This window comes from Vipera ursinii (assembly GCF_947247035.1).
Source record: "Vipera ursinii genome assembly, chromosome: 6".
NCBI classification, from domain to species: Eukaryota; Metazoa; Chordata; class Lepidosauria; order Squamata; family Viperidae; genus Vipera; species Vipera ursinii.
Genome location: NC_139515.1, coordinates 5,158,106 through 5,171,806, shown reverse-complemented (window position 1 = coordinate 5,171,806; position 13,701 = coordinate 5,158,106). Strand labels below are relative to the sequence as shown.

Sequence of the window (13,701 nt, the reverse complement as noted above, 5' to 3'; positions counted from 1 at the left end):
TGAGGGGTGAGTATAAGACCATCTTAGTGTAAAGTTCCTCTTCTTTTGATATTTTTTCTTCTCACCGTAAGCCTTTGTTCTGCTTGGCACTTCCTTCTCTCCTCTCGGGTCAGAAATGCAGGAACCTAAGAAAGGGGAAATTATTAATTTAATATTTTTAAAATGTAAAGGTTTTACAAAATATAGATGTATATAACGGTAGCGCGATACCAAACCACTTTAAATGTGCCCGGCAGAGAGAATTCCCAACCGGCAAGTCATTCTGTGTGCAACTCAGTCCAGAGAGCATTGTAAGAGATGGATCCGTTGTCTGAATAGTGCCACATTGGCAGTGAATATCCTCAAGAAAGGAGCCCCCATTTTCCCGTATAACCTTCAGTTCTTTAAGTCGTAAGTTGAGGACTGTCTGTACAGCTACTCCCAACAGCGTAGTCCCATGTTGTAAAAAGATAGCACTAAAGAACTTGGTTCGGCTGCAATCAACAAAGTTCGGGCTGGAAAAAAACAATCTGGAAATCAAGATTTCGGGAGAAAACCAATATTTGTGCCATTAATACAGCATGGCCTTTACTTATCTAGAACTTCTGACTTGCTTCAATGAAGGCTCAGGTGTTAACAATGCCCCAGAGTGGTAATTATCATCAGGAAAAAAATGATGTTCAGGAGATATCTTTTCATTAACAATGCAGGCATATAAACATCTATTCTTGTTTATGGGCTAAATAAGAACCCACGTCAAAACTTAACGCCGTTTCCTTTCGTAAACGTATCATTTGACGACCAAGCAAGAAACGCAAAACCCACCATACTTTACAGGTAGTCCTTGACTTCACATAGTGTCCTTTTGGAGTTACAATAGCGCTGGGGAAAAAAGTCACTTGCGACGGTTTTTCACCCTAAATACCTTTGCAGCATCCCCGTGGTCACATGATCAAAATTTGGACACTTGGCAACTGGCTCGTATTTACGACGGTCACAGTGTCCCGTGGGGCCTTGGGATCCCCTTTTGCAGCCTTCTGATCAGCAAAATCAACGGGGAAGCCAGATTAATATCCCAACCGTGTTGCTAGCTTAACAACCGCAGTGATTCACTTAGCAACTGTGGCAGGAAAGATTATTAAATGGGGGCAAAAATCACTAAACTACTGTCTTCGCTTAGCAACAGAAATTAATACCTGTACAATCTCAGAAGTTACCTCTCTAGTTTTTTTCCATCTGGTTATTCTTAATAAAAAATATAGCCCTGTTATTTTTATTCCGGCTTATGTTATAGGCAATTGTATTTAGCTAGGTGCATTACTTGTTCATTATTACTTATTTTTAATCAGATTTTTTTTTAAAAAAAATCTCAAATCAATAAGACTTCTGGTGGCTCGGTGTCTTATAAATGCAATGAAACGAAAATACAGACATACAGAAAGACTAAAAATGATAAACTGTGGATTACTAAACAGAAAGGGGTCATCACCCACTTTGATCCTGAGACACTGCCGTGACTGCCGTTCTCTTTCTTTTTTTTACTTTCATAAGAATTTCCATCTTGCTGATCGTAAAATGGATTCCTGATCCCCCAAGCTGCTTATTTCCAGCCAGAGATTAGGAATCTTGTATTCAGAAGCTACAAGGGATTATCCTGCTCAGGATTCAGAAACAGAGAAGCGTTGAGGGAGGAGAAGCGTGCTTTTTATTTTATTACCAACAGTAAAATGAGAGAGTTTTTCATTTTAATCTGGTTGAATATGGATCGTTTGGTGCTTTTATTTGTGACTGAGGTTTTTTTTTTCCCTTTAAGCAATTATGGAATGAAAGATCTATGTTCTAAATATGGATTGGCTTTAGGCTGGTAACAATAGAAAGCAGTTGTCTGTTCTGTTTGTTTATTTATAGTTATAAATTTGTTCTTCTATAACGAGATTCTGAAATCTCAAACTAGATCAGTATCAAGTCGGATCAGATAGCATCTTTGACACAGCAGAATGACCGGTTGGATATATTACCTTGCGTTATTCTATTGCACATATTAAGCTATTTTATTTCTGTATGAAAAATATGCTGCAGTACAGATACAAGGCGAGTCAGTTTTGTGTAGTGGTCAAAAGCAACATATTAGAAATCTGGGGACTGTGTTTTAATCTTGCCTTAGGCATGAAGCCAATTGGGTTACTTTGGGCCAGTCACTCACTCTGAGCCCTAGGAAGAAAGCAATGGCAAATCACTTCTAAAAAGGTTGCCAAGAAAACTCCAAACCATCACCAAGATTCAAGACTGACTCAAAGCTGCACATATGTACACACAAACCACACGCATATACAAACACATAAAGATAAAATATACAAGCTCAACAGCTTGGATAACCACTACCGTATTGGTTGAAAAATAAAATACTGGTTCTTTTCAGAATAATGACCTGGTCTCCCACGTAGGCTGTGTCCTTAAAGTTTAGAAATGTTTCTCTTTTCTTAATTTAGGGCATTCAGTTTTTGAATACTTCTGAAGGAGGATTTTATATATAAAATATATACAGGTAGTACTCGCCTTACAAAATTCAGCCAAAAATTTATGTTGCTAAGTGAGTCATTTGTTAAATGAATTTTGCCCCATTTTACTTTTCTTGTCACGGTTGTTAAGTGAACCTGGCTTTCCCAGTGACTTTGCTTATCAAAAGGTGTTCACATGATCCAGGAATTTATGCAACCGTCGTAAAAATGAGCCAAGTGTCTGAATTTTGGTCACATGACCATGGAGATGTTCCAATGGTCGTAAGTGTGAAACACGGTTATGTCACTTTTTCAGTGATGTTGTAACTTTGAATGGTCATTAAATGAATTGTCGTAAATCAAGGACTACCTGTATAAATGTGTGTGTGTGCGTGTGTGTGCGTGCGCACACACACACACAGACAAAGCCATTCAGGGAGGAACAGTACATTAATTTACAAAATAAGTGCATAAAAATACACACTGGTCCTATTTACTGTATGATCTTGAGTCATATTTTGTGCATTTCCATGTCTGTTTGATTTAAACGATACAAAAGATAAAACCCTCCTTATTCCATCTGTTTATGAAATTAGTCATGTAAGCATATCCCCTTGGTTGTCTCTCCTCTTTTACTGAATAATCAATAACTCCTCCTGTATTCGGATAGAATTACGACTAATGGGCATTAAAAATAAAAAAGATAGATGTGAACTAATTGTGACCTTTAGCTTCCTCCTGTTTAAAAACTTAACTCTGGAAAAAAGCAGCATTTAAAGAAAAAAATTTAAAAAAACTGGTAAGGGTAATTGGTTTGGCAAAGTCAAGAAGAGGAACAAGAAGAACATAATATAGCATAATATAGCATAGCATAGCATAATATATAATACAGTACAATACAATACAATATAATACAATATATAGCATAGCATAGCAACGTAACATAACATAATACATAATACCATGATATAATAATAAATAATGCAATTATATAATAATATATAATATAATATATAATACAATAATATAACATATCTATAAGGAGGAAGGTGTGTTGATATGTTTGATGGCTTGAGTTATTTGTAAAAATAGTAAAGGGAGACAAAAAAAATAAATAAATGAAATGAAATATCATTTCCTGGTGAGATTAGCCCCAGCCCTATTGGCATTTAGGAAATCTGCCTGATCAATCAATCAATCACACCCTCTTGCAACCCCCAAGGGGGAATCCACCCAGATTTTACATAAAAAGGGCTTTAAGGGACCCTGGACTTTCTCGGGGGGGGGGGCTCGGCCTTTCCATAGGACCCCAAAGGGGAGGAAGTGTATTAACGGGGATTTGAATTAAGCTCTTCCCTTGCAAGGTTGCATTTTATGCATATATGCATGGAAGGACTTTGTTTGCGGTGACTTTGCTTGCAAATGCCAAACAGGGAATCTGGAAGATTTGGGGCATCCATCTCGTTTTTTGCAAGTCCTTCCCCAAAACCTCATTTCCCCTCTTCTCTCCCACCACCCATTTTGCTCTTTATTTCATTGCCTCTTATTTTTTTTTATTTTATTTTTTTTCATTCCCGAGATGCCCACTGAAACCTTGGGTTCAGGAAGAGGCTGACACACCCAGGAGAGCCTTTCCCTCAGCCATCTTGTGATTTCCCCACTGGACATTTCCCCTCAGGGCCCTCCGGAGTTGCCTCTTTTCTTTCTTCCCTTTTTCCTTTCCTTCTTTTCCAGCTGGTGGCCATCTGGGTGGCCTGCCTGTCAGGGGTGGTGTTGGCAGGACAGAGGAAAAATGAACTGGGTTGGGGGGTCCCGGTGAGTGAAGCCAAAAAAAGCCCCACAATTACACAACTGTCCCCTGAGGAAAGATTTTGTTGTGAGGGGACAAACCTACCTGCTTTAACGTTGACACTCTCCTTCCAGGCTGAGTTATTTTATATTTTATTTTTTTATTTTATTTTGTATCCCACCTTTATTGATTTTACAAACAATCTAAGGCCATGAACGTATCCAACATGATCCTTCCTCCTTCAATTTCCCCCTACAGCAACATCAATGCAAAATAAAAAAAGTGATTTTTTAAAAATTCCAATTGTTACATGCAAGGCCCGCAAAGTACTGTGACAGGTGGAGGGAACAAAAATGAATAATTTCCTTTGGATTTTCAAAGCCGTGGCAGTGCCTTCCCTTCTGAACTTCTGCCTGCTCTCCAGAATTTATTTGTTGTTTAAATGTTTTATTGACCCACCCACCCCATTCATTGTATTCTTTTTGCGGGGGCAGATTAGGTTCACCAGAGAAATGCAGTCCAGAAATATTTTAAAATATTGGCACCTACAGAGGGGAAAACCCCTCAGATTTCTCCATTTTGAAGTCAGTTATTTGAAAGTTGGGTGGATCAAACTGAGTTTACTGTAATTAATCTAGCAGATATTTTTAACCCCAGCTGGGGGAAAAAATCCTTTCCAAATTTTGGGAAAATATAAACTGGACCAATAATTAAATTGTAGCTGTCAATCTGAGACAATTGTAATGGTTTGTTTATATTAGTCATGGAAGGAAATTCAACAAAATTTCCAATGACAGGTTATTAACCAGTCAGATTAACACCTCATGGCCTAGTTTATGATCTATTTCATGGGAATATTCAAATTCTGAATATCTCTGGTTTTTTCATTTATTTTTATAAATTGCTGATTTTTCCAAAAACAGCCAAGCATCTCTTGGTATCATAACAAGGAAATTAGACATGAAAAACCTTTAGTAGTTCTTATTTGTTTTTTTTTTAAATGTTACCTTTCCACCCCCCCCAAAAAAATTGGAAACTTTGCCTCAGAAATTTAAAAAGTAAAATAACAATGACCATGAGGCCTGTTTTTGATGCTTAATCGTGCCAATCAATAACCATAAATTGGGATACATAGGCTGCTTTATTTTAAACAAATATTTTTATTTAATATTTGTTATTTGGTCTTTCCTTGTTTTTAAAGTGTTTTTCTTGTTTTAATTATTGTATGTATTTTTTGAATCGTAAGCTGCCCAGAGAAATTGATTGAGATTGGCGGCTATATAAATTAAATAAATAAGTAAGTAAGTAAGTAAAAAGATAAATAAATAAATAAATAAATTTTAAGTTCAGAATTTTGAATTAAGTGGGCAAGAAATTTAATCAAGGAAAAAGCACATCAGTAATCCCTTCTGATTTAATAGCTGAATAAATCTGGCTTCAATATTACACATGCTCATTAATTTTAGAAACTGTTTTAAAAATGCTTCTTCTTTTCTCTCTTCCAACTTCTAGTCGAAGAATCCTGCTTACCAAAGAGAGAAGAAAACAGAAAGTAAGCAATGATTACTCTCTAAAAATACGCTTGAGCTACCCAGAAATCTTCATCATCGTCGTTGACATAATAATTTTATAATTAGAATGTTAATGAACCTAGTGCAGAAGTTTGCATATTCTATAACAGTGGAGTTATAGGGGAAGCTATTTTCAGATATATTGAATGCTGTTTTAAAATCATTAATTGTTCACTATCATTGTTGTGCAGACTTTTAACTAGATCTGGGAAGACCCAGGGATCCACTCTTAAGATTCTGAGGGATTTCAGGCCCATCACATTTCTCTGTGCAGCCACAACGAAAGTTGCTGTTGTAACCTTCATGTACATGTTAATTTCCAAGAGGAAAAGTAAAAAAAAATCAATCGTATCAACATGTTTGCTAGAGAAGTGGTTGAAATACCGCTACACAAAATGTCTATAATATGAAACTGCTACCTCTTCTCAACAGGATTTTTTTGAGAAGGAAAAACTTAAGTCCAAGATGAAGCTACTGGGAGTATCTCCTTTGAAAAGTTCAGCTGTCAGTTTGGACCTTCTCAATCTTTATGTTGTTCATCAGATCTCTACAAAGAAAGAAAATGCTGGTAAGATTAAGAGCGCATTTCACGGACACTGTTTAACGTTCAAAAACAAGACACATCACCAGGTGGTAGTCTCAATAGTCATTTCATCAAATTTCAATTGTATTTTCCATCCGAACTGCAAGTTTGCTAATTGGAATTAGAAGTAGGAATTTGCACAAAAAGCTGTAGCCCATAATATCGTGCTTGCCAATTGCTAGTGGGAATTAGAGCTAGTGGGAATTAGAATTCAGTTCTAATAAGGCACTTTGGAACACAAGATCATAAACAAAACACTTCTACCATGCATAAAGTAGCTGCCTTTTTTTCCCTAAGACCTAATGGCAATTATCACCAGGCAGGAAAAGACACAGTTGCTTTTAAAGGTTGAGGCCAGGTGCTGTGTTTGCATTTCTAGGCAGCCTTTAATACCTATTTGGATTTGTATTTGAAAAACTGGCCCCTTATAGGTGTATAGATATAGACATAGATATATAGATTTACTGTAGAGATTATAGATATAGAGATACAGAGGTATAGAGATACAGAGACATAAATATAGAGAAAGAGATATAGAGATAAAGATAGAGATAGGTATATATTGTGTTCCTGTTTAACTCACTGTAATCGTTATTTTAATAATCTTTATTTTAATTACAGAGAATATTCGAAGGCCAATTCATGTAGACATTAACAGAGAAACTAAAATTCCTTTGAGAAAGCAAAATGTAGAATTTCCCAAGTCACCAGAATGCAGACCAACTAAGCTGTCTCTTGATGACATCCAGCAAAGGTATATAAAATGTCAATTATCTTTTCAGTTTTCAGTAAAATGCTTTTGTTTCTTTCAGGCGCCGCATTTTCAAGTGCAATTTTTTTCAGATAACTGTCACTGCCAATCATATGCTTAAAGTACTCAGATTTCCGGATCGTTTTCTTTTTTGCAAGCATTGTCTTGCATTAAAATTGATGTGAACGTAATAAAAAAGCGATAAAATATAATCTTAGGGCTGTTAATATATTCCTAAAATGTACTCTTCATTAAAATCTCAGATATTTCCATGTTCCTAAACTCATGAGAATACAGATTACAGGGCATCAAATTGCTGACAACTGTTAAATGAAAACTTGCTACTGCATTTCAGAACTTTGAACCTCATTTCTCCTCATGGGAAATTATAAACATTGTTAACTAAATACTTGCATATAATTTGCTGATGTCTTCCTCAACCGTCCCAGATTTAGTTTACAGATAATCCTGTAGCAATAGTTACTAAGTGAGTTTTGCCCCATTCTCAACCTTTCTTGCCACCATTATTAAATGAATCACTGCAGTTAACACACGGTTGTAGAGTGAATTTGGCTTCCCCTGTTGACCTGGCTTGTCAGAAGGCTGCAAAGGGGGATCACATGACCCTGGGACCTTGTGACTGTCATAAGTATGAGCCAGTTGCCAAGTGTCCAAATTTTGCTCATGTGACCCATGGGGAGACTGCCACAGTCATAAGTCTGAAGGACGCTCATAAGTTAGTTTTTTTCCGGTGCCATTGTAACTTTGAACGGTCACTGAATGAAAGGTTGTAAGTCAAGGGTGACCTGTATTTACATCATATAATAAAAGGATAACTTGCTCACTTTATACTGATTTTTGTTTCACTCATTAAATGTTGTTTCCTTTCTATATTCAAGCAATGTATGCAGTACCTTATTTAGGTGGCCCTCTCAACACAACCTTTGGTTTTGAAGTTACCCCAAGACTTCCCATTGTTGTGTGAGATTTAATGTGTAATTAGATTTGTTAACGATTAGCAGAAATTTATGCACATTTATTTAAAATTGGAGGCAGCAGGACCTAAATCCAGGTAGGTCTGCATAGGATTATCCTATAGCAGTAAATTTCTTTAACTTTGTTTCAAATCCAGTTTGCTTCTACCTGAAAATGCACGAATGATATGTTGTTTTTTAAATATACCAGTGACTTGCTTTGCTTTTTGAATTGTTTTCCATAGGATACAAGAAGAAATCTTAGACAGTAGAAGAAAATACCTCTATGAAAAAGCCAGTGTTCTTTCTGAAGTAAGGTCTTTTCAGTAAAGTAGATTTATCACTTGCATCTCTCTGTCAGACATAACGCTATGGGTTGTATTTATGGAATGAATTTTAGAACAATCCTAATGTCGGCTTGTAGAGTAGAAGACTAACAATAAGCCTCGACTTCATTGTATAGCTCTACTCAATCACCCTGCCCAAAACAATATTAAAATGATATATAGATCCGTCAGCATAATAAAAGAAAAAAACACAATAAAATACAGGCATAGTGAAGCAAATAAATGCACATTACTAGACAATTCCATGAAGTAAAAGAATAAACGGTTTCAGCTTGCCAGTTCTTCTCTAAAACAAAAATGTATTCCTGTCATTGAAGTTAATTAAGTGTATAAAATGAACAAATATCTTAGAAGACACCTAATCTGTCATGAAGGCTTCTTTTAATCTGTTGACAGGATGTGGGATCTACTCAAACAATAAATAACAAAAAGGAAGATTTCTGGCTTTCTACCACAGCCTACAGGCCAGAAGAATTCAATGTCCCAGATCCAGATGCATCAGCTGGTCTGTATTTCCAGCAGTTGAATAGGTAGAGATAGATTATTTGTTGATTGTATTACAGTGCTTTTAAATGTGTCATTATCTTTGTGTGTGTGTGGGGGGTGTAATTCTTTGCAATAGTGATTTTTCCATTTGAATTTTTAATAAACTCGTAATTTCTTATGAAAAGTGGAGGTTAATCATTTATTATTTCATTTATTATATCATCATCATCATCTTAGCTATTGTCTATCCACTGAAGGATAAAGGCATCTTTGGGCCCACAATATTTGCTGATATTGTCGATCCATCTTGTTTTAGGTCTCTTTTGCGGACGATAGATAGAGAGATAGAGATAGAGATATGTAATTATATTGTTGAAATCTTGTGCTATTGTTTGAGATTATGTGAAGGAAACAGATCAATACCTATACAGTATACCAATCTCACTGTAGTTCTCCTCAGCTCCTTTAGTTCTCCTTAGACCCCCAAAATGACTTGTTTTGTTGAAAATAAAACTGAAGCAGATGCTTGCAGCCATGCATAATGTAGTAATCAAAATTGTGCTTATCTTATGCTTTTTGCTCATTTCACTGTTTACAAATTTTTTTTTATTACATTTATATCCCGCCCTTCTCCGAAGACTCAGGGCAGCTTACAAGCTTAGCAGTAGCCTTCATTCTATGTATATGCCTGCTTGTTAGGGCTTTCACACACACCCCAAGCGGCATTATTACAAAGTCAGCTTAATTGCCCCCAACAATCTGGGTCCTCATTTTACCTACCTCGGAAGGATGGAAGGCTGAGTCAACCTTGAGCCTGGTGGGACTCGAACCTGCACTAATTGCAGGCAGCTGGTGTTACTTAAGGAGGCATTAGCCCACTGCTCCACCAAGGCTTAAATACATGAAGCTAAATATATTTAAGCACTACCTAAGTAATAGCCAAATTAAAGAGAATATTATCAAATGTGACGGAGAGTACAGCAGTTCTTTTTTTCTGAATGTACACATTCAGAAAAATGAATGAGTGATTAAATACAGTATCGTTGGTTCTGTTTGATTTGTTTAAAATATTAGGTATAGCGTGAGTGATGGTCCAAATCAGAACACTTCAAAATTCTTAGATGATTCCTTAGGTATTTTATGCTCTGCTGTCATTTCCTCTGGCATTTCTTAACCCTCTTTTCCTGACAATAATGGAGCCACAGTGACATACAGTGGTTAGACTGGTTAGTCACAGTTATTGAACAATACATTTCAAATGAAAGATAGAAGACTCACATTTCCAGGTTTTCTTTAAGAATAAAAATCGATATTATAATTATTGCAGTATTCTAAACCTCGGAACAATGTCATGTGAGCAAGAAGTCCATCTTTCATATTAAGTAAAAATAAATTTTAAAACCTTGCACATTGATACTGTCTGTACCATACCAGCAATTCACATTTTACCTTTCCCCCCCCCCCCCGCCCCACTCCTCTCCAAGTCCAGGATACGGTTACTCCATTGATAAGGATTTTGGAAACAGTCAAGCTAACAGAGAAGAATCACTGTTTGGTACTGTAAATGATCTGATAACGACTAGCCAAGATACCAGCTTTCAGCCAATTGCAAGTTTGTTTGACGAGGACAATCAGTTTCTGGCATTTCCTCCTTCTCAATCTTACTGTTCTTTTGCTAACAAAAGCCATATCGACCAGCTATTCACAGATGCTGGCGATGCAAAAGAAATATTCAGTAAACCCAGCCTGTATGACGGTGAAGAAATGCATCAGATGACGGGTCCCCACTGTGCAGCTGAGAGGGACCTCACCAGCATCCTCACAGCTCCCGAGATGATTTGCTGCCTTAACAACCAAAGCTTAAACGCGACAAACCAGAATCCAGTTTGGAATCAGTCCAAACACTGCAGTATCCAGAAAAGAAAACCTGTAGAGTTTTCTGATCAACAAAAACTTACTACATTCTTTGATAATATAGGTAAATGTTCGCAATGCAAGTAGCAAATGTAATGAGGAGGCTGATTAACATTGTTTTAAATTTTATTAAGGCAGGCATTGGATGTGGGTGGGAAAAGAGTTACGCATTGCAGGAATGTCTTGCCTGGCTATCTGGAGCATCGCTGCACTCATGTACAATTACTGCATTTAAATAATACCACTAACCGAAGGGACAATATTGTCTCTTGCAGATGATTTCCGAAATGTGTAAATGACAACCATGATTAACCAGGGAAAAGAGGGAATGCAATTGTGGTTGGACCCGAAGATTTGGCCTGGAGAAATGAATCTCTTTCTGTAGCCTAAATAACAGCCTGTTTGTTCCATGAAACCTTTACAGAATGAGAACCAAGCCATCCCTTTTATGACTTGGTTCTCATTGTTCTCCACGTGATGTTGGAGGAACTGATCTTTAAAATGTTTTGACTATTATCTTGTCAGGCACAAACCACCAGACCCACAAGTATAGAGTTCAAAGTAGCTACTTTATTGTTCTCTGCCTCTAATACAGGAATCTTCCCAGATTGGCAGATTCACCTGAGAGAGACCAGATAAAGCTCAAAGGCATTTAAAGGGGACCTTGGCCTCTTGTATTTACATAATGAGTCCATGTTAATTGATTCCTCCTCCTGACTGGGACGGTTGCTCCCCAATAATATTGGTGTACATGGAGGGTTTGGCAGATTTGAAAGCAGAATTAAGCATAATAAAGCCTTATTATGGAGTGACCCAACTGATTCATTAATTGCATATTCAATTCAACGACTAAGATATGTTTTGATCTACAACAGATCATAAAAATGCACAGTTCTGTTATTTTAGTAGTAGGGTACTGAACCTATGAGTAAGTGAAATTAATGAAGACATTGCTGAAGGAGGAAAAACACCACTGATTTATGACCCATCCTCTTTCTTTTTTTTAATTTCATGTGAACTTAAAAATTTTAAGACTTTTTTTTGTTTTGTTTTGCAGGAGGTTTTAAAAATGAAAAGGAATATACAAAGGCACCAAAAACTATACAGAATTACATAAAGAATAGGTGAGCTCTTTTTTTAAAAAAAAGAGTTTCATTCACATATAGAATGGTACTATAGTATGAGGATTCTTCACATAGTTTGTGAGAAAGTATTCTTATAAGATGGATGTACGAGAAGCATTTTCAGTCACAGATTACCAGAAAGCAGCTCTAATATGCCCACGCACAGAGGCTTTCTGCCTTCCAATGTTATTGTTCCTTTTTTCCCCAGCCGAGCATAAACTTCAAACTAGTGCTGAACTACTACAGCGTCGTCTTTATTTTCATAGACTAAGCGACTCGCTTTGAGTAGCTACAGTCAAAGTGACCAGCAAGCATTTCACAATCAATACTTGTTGTTGTTAGCTGCGAAGTCGTGTCCGACCCATCGCGACCCCATGGACAATGTTCCTCCAAGTCTTTCTGTCCTCTACCATCTTCTGGAGTCCCTTTAGGCTCACGCCTACTGCTTTGGCGACTCCATCCAGCCACCTCATTCTCTGTCGTCCCCTTCTTCTCTTGCCCTCAACCTTTCCCAGCATTAGGCTCTTCTCCAGTGAGTCCTTCCTTCTCATTAGGTGGCCAAAGGATTTGAGTTTCCACTTCAGGATCTGGCCTTCTAAAGAGCAGTCAGGGTTGATCTCCTCTAGGACTGACCGGTTTGATCGCCTTTCAGTCCAAGGGACTCGCAGGAGTCTTCTCCAGCACCATAGTTCAAAGGCCTTAATTCTTTGGCACTCAGCCTTTCTTATGGTCCAACTTTCACTGCCATACATTGCAAATGGGAAGACCATAGCCTTGACTATACACACTTTTGTTGGCAGGGTGATGTCTCTGCTTTTTAGTGTGCTGTCTAGATTTGCCATGGCTTTCCTCCCAAGGAGCAAGTGTCTTTTAATTTCTTAGCTACAGTCCCCCGTCTGCAGTGATCTTGGAGCCCAGGAAAATAAAATCTGTCACTAAATCACTAAATCAATACTTAAGGTAAAGGTAAAGGTTCCCCCGCACATGCATGCTAGTCATTTCCAACTCTAGGGGCCGGTGCTCTTCTCCATTTCAAAGCCAAAGAGCCAGCACTTGTCTGAGGACGTCTCTGTGGTCATGTGGCCGGCATGACTAGACACCAAAGGCACACAGAGCGCTGTTACCTTCCCACCATAGTGGTCCCTATTTTTCTACTTGCATTTTTATGTGCTTTCGAACTGCTAGGTTGGCAGAAGCTGGGACGAGTAACAGGCGCTCACTCTGCTACGCGGCACTTGGGATTCAACCCGCCAAACTGCCGACCTTCTGATCGACAAGCTCAGCGTCCTAACCCACTGAGCCACCATGTCCCTTACCAACTTGCTTATTATACAGAGCCAGCTTGGCTGAGTGGTTAAGGTGCTGGCCTAGAGATCAGGAGATTCTGAGTTCTAGTCCTGCCTTAGGCAAGAAAGCCAGCCTAAGGGTGACTTTAAGCCAATCCCTAGGGGACGGTGAGACTTTGAGCCAGTCACTGTCTCTCAACCCAACCCAGCTCACCGGGTTGTTGTGAGGAAAATAGAGGGAAGAGTATTGGGTATGTTTGCCACTTCGAATTATTTGTAAAAACAAGAAAGGTGGAATACAAACAAATAACAAACGAACGAACAATGACACAAACTGTTTGTGGTAGCACTTGCTGGCACCTGTTATGCAAGAAAACTGCACACACCAGTGCCCAGTGA

At 37.8% G+C, this 13,701-nt stretch overlaps 1 protein-coding gene across 1 annotated transcript; it reads left to right on the top strand.

The window, feature by feature from the left end:
* Window positions 1-4,269: 4,269 nt before the first annotated feature.
* Window positions 4,270-12,287, top strand: REDIC1 (regulator of DNA class I crossover intermediates 1; the record flags this gene model as incomplete). The annotated part of the gene is made up of 6 exons (XM_083366540.1): window positions 4,270-4,292; window positions 5,779-5,818; window positions 6,270-6,405; window positions 7,042-7,174; window positions 8,391-8,457; window positions 12,225-12,287. The coding sequence occupies 6 exons, from the start codon at window positions 4,270-4,272 to the stop codon at window positions 12,285-12,287; spliced, it is 462 nt and encodes a 153-aa protein (XP_083222666.1).
* Window positions 12,288-13,701: the final 1,414 nt, after the last annotated feature.